General features: G+C 42.4%; 1 protein-coding gene and 1 long non-coding RNA gene across 2 annotated transcripts; one reads left to right on the forward strand and one right to left on the reverse strand.

The window, feature by feature from the left end:
- Positions 1-2,167: 2,167 nt before the first annotated feature.
- Positions 2,168-6,329, reverse strand: TMEM17 (transmembrane protein 17). The gene is made up of 4 exons (XM_061461418.1): positions 6,184-6,329; positions 3,124-3,227; positions 2,746-2,859; positions 2,168-2,648 (listed from the first exon to the last, which is right to left on the reverse strand). Exons 1-4 carry the CDS (start codon positions 6,284-6,286, stop codon positions 2,319-2,321), a joined length of 651 nt encoding a protein of 216 aa, XP_061317402.1. The 5' UTR covers positions 6,287-6,329; the 3' UTR covers positions 2,168-2,318.
- Positions 6,330-6,375: 46 nt separating this feature from the next.
- LOC133273225 (uncharacterized) lies at positions 6,376-10,380 on the forward strand. Its single transcript, XR_009744669.1, has 3 exons — positions 6,376-6,476; positions 8,397-8,505; positions 9,932-10,380. It is a non-coding gene; the product is annotated as an uncharacterized LOC133273225 (long non-coding RNA).
- Positions 10,381-14,978: the final 4,598 nt, after the last annotated feature.

Genomic DNA, 14,978 nt, shown 5'->3' on the forward strand with positions numbered 1-14,978 from the left:
TTTAAAAGCCTTCCCTCCCTTTACACTCTTAATTTCACAAAAGAGTTAAAACTTGTTAAGGTGATACAAGAAAGAAAATAAAAGGATATACCATTTTCTAGTTAAGGCAAGAGGTTGGATTACTGTACCATCTCAGTGCACTTCCCTACTAATCTCTGATAGTGGGCTTTTAATAAGGGGAGCAGGCAAGACACGTGAAGAACAAAAGGCATAGCCATTGCCTTAGTGTCTTTTCTAAGCTGTCCCAGTGCTTGTCCTGTCAACGGTTTTGAGGGCAGACTCGGAGAGCTGGTGTCCCTGTCAGAAAAATAATGCTTTCCCTTAACTTGCATGTTCTGGGAGATATCAAAAGCTAGCAGTGCTCAGCTTCCATGCTGCATCTTTAACTTGTATTTCTCTTAACACCCTGTTTTTCTTAGTGGTGGATGTGAACTCCTTGGAGGTCTACTCTAGATCCATGGCCCAAAAGGGCATCCATCGGTGTTAGTCCCATCGTATTTGGGCAGGAAGAGGCAGATCTGTATGGCTACCAAAGCACTAAGACACCTGAGTTTACAATCATTGGAGAAAACAGGCTCCAAGGTATTTGATGTTTCTCTTTGGCCTGCCAGGACCTATTATGCCAGTATGTGTTATTGAAATGGATCCTACCAAGGTTCGGCAGCTCATCAGCCCTGTCCTTGGCACTCTCCAGTGGTGTAATTGCTGTATAAAAATATGTGCAATGTTCCCACTGCACCAGTTATGAATGTTTTTACAAGGAGTTTCTAACGCTGTGAAAGTGTTTTTGAAATGAAGTAACTTCTGCTGGAACCTCTTGCAGGCTCTGAATATGGGGGTCTAAATGTTTTATATTAACCGTTAAAGACACTCCTAGGGACTCTCTTACAGAAACCCTCTTTTTCAGCACAAAAGCCAATCCAAGCCAGTAGTTTGTTTAACACCCCCCGCCACGAAAAAAAATAACAACAACAAAAAAAAAAAAAACAAAAAAAAAAGGAGTATATGCTCTGATAATATATGCTTTAGAATAACAAAATGAAGAGGGAAATTTAGTAGAATTAACTGTACCATTCACTCATGGATTAAAAATAAAACGAACTGTTCTGGTATATAGCAAAGCTAATGCCGCCTTTTCACAAGAGATTCTGTAACTTTCAACATGCAGCAGCTTTAAGTGCACTGTGCCTTTTTCATGTCTGACCCATCTTCATTACATTCCTTTGAGCAGGCTGGATGTTTGTGTCAGCTCTCAAAGCTGACAACTCTTGCCCTGCTGAAAAACTCAAAGGAGTCAAAAAAAAAATAAAAAGTATTTTAACTTTTGATCCCCATCCCTCCTTGACAGAAAAAGTGAACTTTTAGCCATTACAGAAACTGGAGCAGATAGTCTAGACATTAATACAAATGACAGGAATCAGGGAACCCTGGTATATGCCCTGGCTTGTAAGAAATGGGCTCTGCCTTTCAGTGACATAAACCAAGTCTTTTAATGGCTGTAATGTTGTTACTGCTGATTGAATCCTCCTTTGGAGAAAACTGCACCACCCTCTTTGAATGCCTTCAATATTTCAAACTCCAACTAAGACAAAGACGAATGCAGGAGTTTTGAGGAAGGAATACTTTTAAAATTCCATCCTTGGCCTATTATTAAAGAATTCCTACTACTGGAATTATCTGGAAGACCACCTCTGAAACTGTAGTCTTTGTTCACTATCATACGTTGTTCTTTCTGGGCTTTAAGATTATTTGAGGTTCTTTGCTGTTGGGGTGGGGTTTGGGGGGTTTATTTACTTTTTTTTCCTTCACTGAGATCCAGCCTTTCTATGCAGACAGACCATGTTTATTTTCACTGAGGTACCAGACATTAAATATGTACAACATATCTGGGAGAACAGAGACAAACCCGGTATCCACACAATGAACAAGTATAAAAGATTTATTGTAAACAAAATGTGTTTTGCTTACAAAACAATGTGTTTCGTTCACAAAGCAACAGTGAGGGGAAAAAGGCTTCCATTTTTTAAAAACCACCACGTGCCTTTATAAAATGTAAAAACCACCCAATCTACTCTGTTGAGCTTGTTTCCAGACACAGTAGCAGATCACAAAGAGCCCACTCAAGCCAGTTATGTAACTGGCTTTGATTTTTTTTTTTTTTTTTTTTTCCTTGCAGAGTGAAGCTCCAATCTCTGAGGTTTAATGTTGGCTTTTTTTTTATCTATTTTTTTTAATATCTTTGATGTAGAAAGGTAAAAAAAGACCAAACAAAATGGAAACAACTCTGTAGCAGCACGAGGCCTGCCTCCGCTAGCTCCTCAAGGCCTCAGTGTGTGAACCCTAGCACTGCGGTCCCCACCAGCCACTGAAACTGCTCCTTCTTCTTTACCAAGGCCATAAAAACCAGGAATGGGCTGTTCCTCCAGGTGGTCAAACTCATTAAGGCGAAAGTGAGTTGCCAGTTTGTTCACCATTCTTTTCAGGGTGACAAAGGCTGCAATGACTTGGAATGTGAGGAAGACAGCAAAGATGCTATTCACTGCTCGCTCAAGTGGCTGAATTTTTAGACCTTCGTTAAATAGCAAGAACAGAATCATAGGCAACTGCAGGAGGAGAGTCAGGAGCCAAAACCCAGCCAGCTCAGGGACCTATAACAGGGAGATATCATCTATTAAAAAACTCCAAAAATTAAACTCCAAAATTAAGCTCTACTTCACACATTAATGTGTACATGAAGTAACATACTTTCTCCTGCAGATTGCCCATGTATCCCAGGTAGAGTCGAATGACCTCTATTAATGAGGTCAGGATCATGATCGTGACCAAGATGAATTTGTAGTAATCCGACAAGACTGGATACTAGAGTGAAGAAGAGAGTAAAAGTTTCTGCTATGCTGTTTAACATGCTGTTTGTGGTTAAATGAAGATACCATTTGCTACTCTAAGCTGATAGTGTTGTATTCACTTTCAAATACACTTGAACCTCCAGTTCTAAGGAATTCCCAAATAAACCCAATAACCTCTAACTACAGTGAGTTCAACTACAGTGAGTTCTACTTCAGTACTAGGAGGTGTCTGAGCACAAACACAGTACACGTGTAAACCATTTCCTTCAGGACTCACCTTCAGATGGAGCATGACAACTATGCTGAGCCACCAAAATGGGAAAAAATAAACGTTGAAATAGAGGGACATCTGCAATGGTAAACTGGAAACTACTTCATTGTCTGTAGATAAAGAGAGGTCTTTATCACTCCTAGTTTGTTCCATACTCCCATAAATATAACAGAATTCACCTTAGCTTCAAGCAGGGCATTAACATTCTCCCAACTAAACATTAAGAAAAATATTTTTATCCAGAGGAAAACTTCTTACCCTACCTTGAGTTACACCATCTCCTGGAATCTAATGCAAACTTTCAGTTCACAGGACAGAGAATTTTTATCACATAGTCATATATTCAAGATGAGTGTCTGACTGCTGATCACCTGTTATAGCTTGTGGCTTACTCCATAAACTCTGAGTGGTAGTCTTAGCTCAAGTAGTGCTATATACTGACATTTCAGAAAGAATTAAGTGGTTATTTCATTGCTGTTCCTCAGAGAACAAAGTTTAAATGATACAAAATACTAGATGATCATTATTTTGTAGAGGATCCTCTTGAGTAAGGACTTAACTGCTAGAGAGCGGGTTTACACTGCCTACTCCATTTTCAATCTTTATTTAAATAGACATTTGGATATTGCAAGAACCCAGTAATTCTTCTAGTTCTTAACAGCTAACAATTTCAAATATGTGCCAAACTAAAACCTATCCTTTAAAGTCAGGACAGAACAAAATGCATTCATACTATGTAGAGAAAAGGAAATATTTAACTCTAACATGCAGGCACTAAATTCTACATTTAGGATTTCATAACACACATACAAGATTAAACTTAAAACAAGGAAAAATTTAAAAGGGCATTCTAAGGGAATAATTCATTTTTAATGGGTGAAGTTTCATTGCTGTATTCTATTCAACTGACGATGTATCCACTTTACTTCAATTACCAAGTTCCCTTCCTTATGTTTTCCCCAAAAGAAGCCTGTAGGCACATGTGGTACTATCTGAGCAAGTTTAGAAAGTATTCATTGTGACTTGCTGATTTGTATTCAAGTCCTACGTCCCTGTCTGTCACAATGGTGATACTTGATTGAAATCTGTCTGAACAGTCATGTTGTCTCAGTCCCAGCTTTGGAACCACTGCCTTCTCTTTCCGTATCGTCCAACCACCTTCATACCTGTCTTTGTTCCATCTCAGTCTGGCATCCCTGTTTCCAATCCAGCCACATGCAGCCTGGTACACTCTGTTCCAGAAGTCTTTATGCCAGTTGCAGAAGTATTCATGGTATCTACTAGACTACATGGGAAGGGAGGAGGATTTGGGAACAGAACTGGGACAGACCTTAAGGGTAGGGTGTGAGGGGCAGGGAATTGTTATACTGAAATAGAAGGTGTAAGACAACCAATATATATATATATAATAATCCCATTTTTAAACATCAGCACTTTTGTACATCTGTAAAGGAATGAAATTCTACAGGTACTTCAGTTTCACTGTCTACCTAAAATTGTCCCAGCTGCCCTAATGAATGAATCTCTTTAACACCAGGAGAGCTTTGAGGAGCACCAGCATACAATTCTAAAATGCTGTTTTACCTTTCAAACAAACATGACCATCCAATTACCAGTACCTATGTGTCTGCCCTGTATGTACTCGATGAAAATTTAATGGTTCATGGCGGTATTACTTAAAAGCAGAAAATCCAAGAGCTCCAATTTCAATTGTGATGACCATGCCTTAGGTATGTTAAAGGTTTCACTGACATAGGATGTGTATTTGTAACTTCTGCTCAAGTTCTACAACTGTGCTTTGGATGACTCCTTAGCAATACAAACCAACCCTAATTCATCTTTCTATCCCTAAATTGAACTAATGTTATCTTCTGGGCTTGCTAAAATTAATGGAAAAGTCAGACAGTATTGTGATGGCCAATTCTTTGATGCTAGAGCAACTCACTGATGTATACATGTGTAAACTTAACTTTTGAAATCCTGATCTCCAACAGTTAATGGTACATTTGCAATTGGCTTCTGAGAGCTGGATATTCACTTAGGAGTTTTCATAACAGGAAATGGAAATGACTAAAAGTTAATCCTGTAGTTAATAACAGTATTTCAGTGTTGTTTGATAAATGAAGAATTACTAACAATTCTCAGCAGTATAACTACATAAAGGAAATGAGTGCTCCTGTCTTGAGAATGGCTTTTTGGTTATTTTTATCATCTTGGAATGGATTTACCAGTTGAAATGAATATAGCCTTTTTATATAGACAGACCGTGTTTCTTTTCATGGCTACTCTTAGTCCAAAGGTATGAAAAGGGGGCATTGTTGGCTTGCAAGTTTCACTGGCAGTATGATGAAGGAATGGCTATAGGTAATTCTGACAGACTTGGAAAAACAAAGAGAAAGCTGGCATATCATGAGCCTGAGTTTTCGCTACCCAACTCTAGCTTTGCACACCTCGTTGTGCTCTTTATTCTGTGTTCTCTGTCACTATGTTTTTTTTACTCGGGCACAGGCAGAGTGCCTGGTGTGTGAGTAATGGATTTTACCTGCAATGCTCTATGCAAACTTGCTTACTAAGCTGTGACGGTGGGTGCAGAGTGTCCCCGGTTTTAAATCACTCCTGTTCCCTGTGTAACACTTTTAGGAAGCCTCTCTCAGGCCTGCACCACCACACACGTGTTAGAGCAGTTTCATCGCAGGCAGCATCACGCCGCCACACTACATGACTGGCGGCGAAACCAGGCCCTATCGATAAGGCGTTTCACGGCTGGGCTGGCACGTGGGTACCGGGGTTACTCTGAGGCCCCTCCCGGGACCCTGGATCTGGAGCGCAGGGGCGGGGCTCCGTGAACGGGAACCTCCGCCTTCCTGCCGGGGCGGAACGGGAGACAACCGAGACCCCGTCACCGTGGTACCTCACTGCCCCCGAGGCCCTGCCCCAGCCCGAGGCCCCGCCCTTACGACCGCGAGGTGCCTCTTGGCGCCGCCATCTTTCTTGCCGGGACGCTCCCCCCGCCCCAGCCGCGCCCGCCGCCATTTTTGTCGCGGGCAAGGCGCCGCCGCGCGTTACCTGCGCCGTCTCCCGGGTCCCTCGGGGCCGTGCGCTGGCTGTCGGTGAAGACGGTGCGGCTGAAGGAGCCCAGCCGCCGCCTCAAGGGCTCGGGCAGCGACATGCTGCGGCAACGCGGCCAGCCGTTGCTGTGGCGACAGGGCGCGCAGGCGCGGTGGGGAGGAGAGGTGCCGGCGGGTTGCCGCCAGCCGCTGTGGGTCCTCTCAGGGGGTCTGGGTCGGGGCTTCTCCTGAGGGGCGGAGAGCGGTGCCTCGGCCACGGGGACGGTGTTACAGTGGAGCCTGGTGGGAGAGGTGCCGAGCCCAGAAGTTTATAATTGCTGGTGTGATGTAAAAACATGTTTATGTGTGGTGTGTGTGCGAGAGCAGTCACTGCTGCCGCCTCGGTGTGTGCTTGGACACGCGTAGAAGTGCGTTCTTGCTTGCTTCTGTAACGTAGATAGAATCATAGAATGGTTTGGATTGGAAGGACCTAAAGATCATCCAGTTCCAGCCCCCTTGCCATGCGCAAGGACACCTTCCACTAGACCAGGTAGCTCCAAGCTGCATCCAGCCTGGCCTTGAACACTGCCAGGGATGGGGCAGCCACAGCTTCTTTGGGCAACCTGTGCCAGTGTCTCACCACCCTCACAGTGAAGAACTTCTTCCTTATATCGAACTTAAATCTAGCCTGCTTAAGTTTAAACCCATCAACCCTTGTCCTATCGCTGCAGTCCTTGATGAAGTATTTCTTTCTGGCATCCTTGTAGGCCCCCTTCAGACACTAGAAGGCTGCTATGAGGTCTCCACGCAGCCTTCTCTTCTCCAGGCTGAGCAGCCCCCATTTTCTGTGTGTGCATGGAGAACATTTTTGCTTGTCCCTGTGCAAATGAGGTGCTTTCTTGCCTGATTGGGACTGGCCATGATCGCTGACAATGAAAGCAGTGCCCAGCAGGGAGGTCACCCTGCGAAGGTGGTGGCACAGTCAGCAGTGAGTCTGGTGTGTTTCTCAGAACAGCATTTTTTTTGCCTCAGAAGTGCTGGTACATTCCAGCCCTGAGCATCTTCCCTCAGCTCTATTATCATTTTGGTTCCCTTCTAATCAGTCAGAGTGTATTTTTTTCCCTAGTCTGTTAGGGCAGGGTTTGAGTTTTTCTGAGAAGGTTATTACGAAATCTTGGACCAAGAAAAGAAGCTGCAGGGCCTCTGTGCTTCTGGTAGGATAAATCTGGGGGAGTGATGATGCTTGATGATGGCTAGAGAGAGGAGGGTGTGAAATAAGGATTAACATTGTCAGAGCTATTTTATCACAGTGAATATGAATGACTTTAATTTTATGATAGATTCAGCTATAACCAAATTAGAAAATACCTTTTCCTCAAGGAAATCTGCTTGTGTCAAGTTAAAAGCAATGGTGTGACCATCACTACCTTTTTTGTCTAGTTAGCTTTTGTCCCTTATAAGAGGCCCTTGCAGAATTGAGAGAAATCAATAATGTAAAACCGAATTCTGCTTGTTCTTATCTTATTCATAAAATGTAGTTCCCTTAAAATTAAGGTGATCTGTTCACCAGGCTTTTCAGCCCCCTTAGAGCCCGATTCCTTCTGAGGAGAAACAATGCCGATCTTGAGTGTGCAGGAAATTATTTTGTATGACCAGAATGAAAGAGCAGCTTGTGCCTTTCACTAGGAGAACTGATAACATCTGTGATTTTACTGTACCCGAGATGACATATCGCCTCCCTTCTCCTGCCCCCTACCCCAGAATCATACTTAGCTAGTTCCGAGGGTGATCGTTCTCCAGTATGACTTTCCAAACTCAGTTATCTCTGACTAAACAATTTAAAGCCATGTTTAAACTTAATTTCATTCTGTCCCACTGGGAGGACTACAGAGAAAGATGGCTGAACAAGGAATTCTGAGAAATCCATTTGGTTATGCAGCTGATGAATGATGTGATATTGACAGCAGATACCTTTCAAAGAGCTTGTCTGAACATGGGTATGCCAGCAGGAATCTGCATAAGAAAAACCCTGAAGATCTCAGAAAAAATGAAGAGGAAATTGTATTTAAATAATGGCAACAGATTGGAAAGGAGAAGGAATCAAAGATATCCGAGAATTTCAAGGGATGCTGTGCATGTCCCATTAGCAGCAGGGAGGGCAGCAGGCTTTGCTGTGTAAGGGCACCTAGAAAATAGTTTTAAGCACAGGTGAGGGTTATCCCTCTTTTACAGATAAGATAGAAGATTAAAAGTTGAGTTGTATGAAATGCTGATTGCAGTTTGTTTTGAACACCACAGAAAAAGGTGTGTAATTCAGCATGTCCTGGACATAAGCAGGCAGGTAAGTATCTGGTGAAAAACACTCCTTACAAAGTATCAAAACGTAAGGTAAAATGAAAGAGATGCTGGAACTTTTGTCACGCAAGGTGGGTCCTTACATCAGTGACCACAGCTCAGCAGTGGTTCACCTTTGAATTAGGTAACTCGTGCTTGTTGGCAAATAATTTAGCAAAGGTAAAAAGTCAGAGTATTTTTCATGTTTTTTGACCTGAGTCTGTTTTAAACTGTGAGGCTTCCCTTATAATTAGCACAGTAACTGTGATGTCTGGGGAGAGTGGTGGTTAAAGCAACTTAAGACTGCATAGGCTGCAACACTGTGTTGAGTCCTAGCCAGATGTGGATCTCTGAGCTATGAAGGCATTAGAGGTGTAATGCAGTTTCAGTGATAAAAGTCTGTGAGTGGATGCCTGATAATTGGCTCACTACCTAATAAATAATAGAAGAGTTTAAAGATCACTGTTATATTTGAGGAACCATTATGAAAAGCACCCTTAATTTAGATAGGTTTCTGAACTTCAAGAAGTACAGTTTGTATTTGTTATCTTGCAAATTGCCAGTAGGTGCTAGAAAAATGTATTTCCTGTCAGGCTGAGAGAGCTCCACTTGCTCAGCCTGGAGAAGAGAAGGCTCAGGGGAGACCTTACGGCAGCTTCCAGTGCCTAAAGCAAGCCTAAAGAAAGCTGAAGAGGGACTTTTACAAGGACATGTAGTGACAGAACAAGGGGGAATGGCTTTAAACTGACAGAGGGGAGATTGAGATTAGACATTAGGAAAAAATTCTTTACTATGAGACGGTGAGACACTGGCATAGGTTGCCCAGAGGAGCTGTGGTTGCGCCATCCCTGACAGTGTTTAAGGCCAGGTTAGATGGGGCTTGGAGTAACCTGATCTAATGGAAGGTATCCCTGTCCGTGGCAGGGGGTTTGGAAGTAGATGATCTTTAAGGTCTCTTCCAATCCAAACCATTCTGTGATTCTGCAATTTAGGAGGTATCACCATAAAATTCTGTGCTATAGACAGTAGCAAGGTGATCAATCTGTGCAAGACTTCCAATTAGATTACCTGAAAGGCTGGGTTGGACAGAGCCTTGGGTGACATGGTTTAATGTGAGGTGTCCCTGCCCATGGCAAAGGGGTTGGAAGTTGATTATCTTAAGGTCCTTTCCAGCCCTAACTATTCTATGATTCTGTAATTCTATGAAACCTTGTTTTAGTGTTGTTGCCTTGATCCTGACCTGGTTAAAACTCTTTAGGGAAATACTAGTCCCATACTCTCAGCTCATTAGGTTTATATGAATTAAAAGTATGGCAGAGTTTTGATGAAGTCAGATATCCATGGAAGTCTCTGGTGAGTTTTTTTTTCATAATATAAGATGGTGGCCTGGAAAAGTTAGCCTTTAAGGATTTTCTGTGTGATTACTTTTTCAGAATGAAAGAATGGAAGAATTTTCCCTGAACACCACAATGTTATGCCTTTTCCTGATGCCAGTGGCTTTGAGTAGGGGCCCTGATCTTCCAAACACTTGGATTTTTCTTATGAAAACCTGTCAAGCATACAGTCAGATAGCCTGCCAACAGCTGTGTGGCAGTCAGTGGGACTTTGCAAAATTGGGCTCTGCTCATTCAAAAACTGAAGCAATCCAGCATAGCAGTCAGTGAAGTGTAAAACTGAGCAGTAGGTACAGGAAAGGCCAGTGGAATGCAGACACCACAAGAAATACATGGATTTGCCATGTGAACTCAATTTCCAGACACAAGGTGTGAATCTGTGATATTTGGCAGCCTTGTATTTTCAGCAGATGGCCAAGCATCCTACACGTCCCCACGAAATAAAATTGTGAACGCTTTTGTTTAATATTTTTGTCTGCGCAGATGCTTAAAATACTCCCTGAGGATGGAATATATACTCTTTGTTTTTACTAATTCTGTTTGATTTCTTTAGACTGAGGCATACATTTTTTGGTCAATTTAACAAACAATTCTGATTTTCTGTAGGGATGGCTGGAGAGCACCCACTCCAGTTTCAAACAGAAGAGAATCTTAAAGCTTCAGAGATCAGAACATCTTCATTGAGATGAGAATCTTAAAGCTTCAGAGATCAGGGCATCTTCATTGACAAGTCAGAGCTTCCTCTAACAGAGGGATATAAATCTGTGCTATAAGGAGTCAAAGAAGGAAAAACATTTTACTATTATGTGGCTGTAACATTTACAATGACCATCTGTATAAATAGAGTAACTGTATAACTTTTGTGATGAAACTCTATTTGGCCATTTCCTTTTTTGATGGAAAATTATTCCATTGCTCGATTTCTTTGTGTCTATCTACATATGAAATGTTAAGGTAGAAATATCCAGGTTTCCTATTCTCTGTTTCAGAATAAGCTACTGTAATGTGAAACTGGAAGGAACAGGCCCATAATTGCACAGCATATTAAATGACTGTTTTATTTCTCTCTACACATGTTAGCTATAAATAAAAGTCCCTGAAAATCTGCCTGAAAGTTTTAAATCAGAGAAATATTGGATCTTTGTGTATCCACAGTAGTCCAACTAAGTTGGTAGACACTGGCTTGGCTCCCAGACCTAAGCTCCTGGGGCTCTCTGGCAACAGCACTAAGCCATAAACACCAGATGCAGTATATCTAACGAAAATAAATATTAGCAGTTTCTTACAGTTGGCATTTCAGAAACAGAGTTGATTTAAATGGTGCCAGTGGTTTATCTTTGCACCTGAATCACAATTGCTGTATTTCTGAATGTGTTGCTGTGGAATCTCATGAATGCTATTTTCCCTGGCACGCCTGTGCTGCTGTCCCTTATGTAGCCGTAAGTGTGCAAGCAGCAGAAATCACTCTCTTCTGTGCTTGCCCTTCAATACCTGTCCAGTGCTTTACCAGAGTGCTGTAAAACATGTAAAAAGCGCTGATGAGCTGAGCTATGTGCAGGCAAGCAGAATGCAGGCTTGCTTTTTCCTCCTGTCTTCAGAATGAAGTGACAGATTGGGAGTTTTAACAAATTACAAATGCCATGAAGGCTCTAATGTGTGTATTTGAAAGGATGATGTTATTAGCTGTGACAGTGTCTGCCAGAGTAATTTCACAGCTGTGCTCCTGGCTTGCAGTACCCCAGGACAATCTTTTCTTATTGTCACTTGTACTTGTCCCTGGTGTTCATTTAACACCTACAGGATATTTGTTTCTGGTAAACAATTATTGTTGCTGATGAGACTTAGCTCAGGCCCTTGTGTCAGATAATACTTACGCTGCAGTCATTCTATGCATGAAGTATATATGGGCTATCTTAGTCTTAAGCATAAAGACAGCAGCAAAAAAAAACCCACCTCCCAGAAAAAATCCCTAAACCCCAAAGGACTATTACTTGCTCCTGTGGATTGAGTTTCTTCTTCTTGTACTTGGCATTTAGTTAGAGCTGCTCCCTAGCTTGTTTTATTTTATTGATTTGTAGTTTTGTCAAGCATGTTGGGAAACTCAAAGCTGGCATGGCTATTAAACAAGTTTTAGAATCATAGAATAGTTAGGGTTGGAAAGGACCTTACGATCATCCAGTTCCAACCCCCCTGCTGTGGGCAGGGACACCCTACGCTAAATCATATCACCCAAGGCCTTGTCCAACCTGGTCTTGAACACTGCCAGGGATGGAGCATTCACAACCTCCCTGGGCAACCCATTCCAGTGCCTCACCACCCTAACAGGAAAGAATTTCCTTCTTATATCCAATCTAAACTTCCCCTGTTTAAGTTTTAACCCGTTACCTCTTGTCCTGTCACTATAGTCCCTAACGAAGAGTCCCTCCCCAGCATCCTTATAGGCCCCCTTCAGATACTGGAAGGCTGCTATGAGCTCTCCACGCAGCCTTCTCTTCTCCAGGCTGAACAGCCCCAACTTTCTCATCCTGTCTTCATACGGGAGGTGCTCCAGTCCCCTGATCATCCTCGTGGCCCTTCTCTGGGCTTGTTCCAGCAGTTCCATGTCCTTTTTCTGTTGAGGACACCAGAACTGCACACAATACTCCAAGTGAGGTCTCACAAGAGCAGAGACTTTGTGGCTATTAAACAAGCTTTGCAGTTTGTGTTGCAAAAGTACTCAAGATTTTTGTGACACACAAGGAGATTACTGTGAGTAGATGGATTTTGAGCCAGATTTTTACTTCTGTGAATGTCATTGACATTCTCTTAAAGGACTCTACATGACCTGGCCAATGATGAAAGGGCTCCTGCTTCCAAAAGGTGGCTCTGGAACAGACAGTGAACACCATGTTATAACACTGTAAACAGGCTGAGTACCTTTTTTCAGCAAAGTTATGTTTTTCATATGCTTCCAGACTTTGTTGGGGATAAACTCTGCCCCAGTCACACCTGCAAGTCTGGGCAGCACTTGAGAATTGTTCTTTCAGGAGATAAGCAGGGAGGTGGTGGGGACTGTCAGTAACTCTCAGCAAATAGTGTTTTGACCAGTGTGTGTTTGGAATAGCTGAAGTGTTCTCTATGTGCAGAAGTGCACAGGGAGAATTCTGCTTTGGCTCTAGAGTCACTTTGCAGACCCCTCGCAGTTTGCGGGGAGTATTTGTAGGAGGATTTTTATGGCAGAGGAACTGATGGCTTCAGCCTTGGTCTCATCCTTGCTTGCATAGATAGGTGAGGTGGTCTTTTGTGCAGTAATTTTAGCTGTCTAAATATTACTTGTTCAATCCAGACTAGTTGGAGAGGCTTCACCTCTATGGTGGGTTCCCCCAGAAGGCTATTCATGGGAAGGAGCAGCATGCTTGCTTACACGTTTCTGTCCTTCTCTACTGAGTACTAGTAGGGTGTAGTTGTTTTGCTATATCAAGATGTCCAGCCCTTTGAGAACTGAACACTTCACAGAGATCTAGGCTCTCCCACAGGTTGTTTTGTGGATCTAAGCTCCCCCAGAGGGTAGGGCTGTTTGTGCTCCCTGGGCATCACACCAGATACGTTATCTGTAGTCTGTATAACTTGCAAAATGCTTCCTGGGATGTGGGCCCTGACTGTGCCAGTGCTTTGTCTTTTTATTGCAGAATCCAAAGATGGCACAGTATTAAAAAAAATACCTCCAAGGTGGCCTGCATCATAGACCCACGCAAAGGCAGCATTTGTTTTGTTATTGTACGCTGCTGACAGTTCCCTGTAATAGCTGTTTTGTACATCCTTTGCGACTAGCTCAAGCCCAAACCCAGAGTGAGTGATGGAGGATAACATTAGTAATGTGGTCATTTAGGGAAAAAAAAAGCCACAAGGCAGAGATGACTGTTGTTTAGTTAAGAAACTAATCACAGGGTTAGGGCTTGTATTTTTAGTTTCTGAATTCCTATTTGGAGAGTTACATAAATGTCTGATTTCAAAAATGCAAGTATGTGGAATCTTCAGTGCAACGTAAATGGGGCAACAGCAGCACCCTAAACTGAGGTCAGATATCTGTGTTCTCCAATATGCATTTGGGTGCCTAAATTTGGATTTCTAAACACAAGCAATTTTCCCCTCTCTGCTTTGAAGTTTTGCTGAATGTAAAGTGTTATCTGGTCAGAATCTATGTTTTCTTTATCCCTTCTTCATATCCAGGCCAACACTTCCTCCTCGTGAGAGTAAAGGATTGTGAGAATGAGTGGAAATCCCACAAGTCTCACTGCAGGCATAGAACATTCAGGCATAGAAGCAGAGTTCTGGTTCAGGGTCTTTACCTTCAAACATCATGGGTTATGCTTTTGGGATGTTAGTGCGACGCCACTGCAACCTATGATACCTCTCTTGAGATGTAGATTTGGCTCCATAGTTATTTTTGTTCCATAATCTGTTAGCTGTGTTTCCAGACAAAGCAAACTCAGCTCAAGTTCTCATCAAGTAGCGAGAAGAAAGAGTGTAGTGACTCTCCAAAGTCCCAAAGAGCACTTAATTCTTTATTACATTTTCAGTCACTAAAGGCAGGAGTTTCTTATTTGTAGGTACACATTGGGTACTTGCGCCATTGTACTTCAGACTCAGCTGTGGCACTAGTAGCCATCATAATATGAATATTCATTTTGAACTCTCCAGACTGTTGTCTTTGAAATGTAAAATTTCTGTCATTTGAAATGTTTTTTTTTTCATGGAACTGGAATCTATGAAGTGGTACTTAACACTGGAGAAAGTCTACAGGGATTTTTACTATAAAGTCAAGGAATTCCTTTCATGTGTGCTTCGTTGTTCCCATTCATGGTGGAGGAGGCAGGATGGAAGGATCAAATCCAGCTTGCTTGTCCTCTCCATGAAATGCTTTATTATGGGATTCAGTTAAGACCAGTTTTTTTCCCTCAGACTGTCTACAAGGTCTTGCCTGCCTTTATGAATTTGCAGCTGCAGGATTTATTACAACAGTATTTTAAAACACTTAGTGCTGGTGCATCTCTAAGTAGATGTGTACGGAATTCACTGTGCAGGTGGAGTGTTGTTTTTAAACTGC

Source organism: Pezoporus flaviventris, unplaced genomic scaffold (assembly GCF_033815535.1).
Source record: "Pezoporus flaviventris isolate CSIRO_AGI_PZ_B2104156 unplaced genomic scaffold, CSIRO_AGI_Pfla_v1 ptg000031l, whole genome shotgun sequence".
Taxonomy (NCBI): Eukaryota; Metazoa; Chordata; class Aves; order Psittaciformes; family Psittacidae; genus Pezoporus; species Pezoporus flaviventris.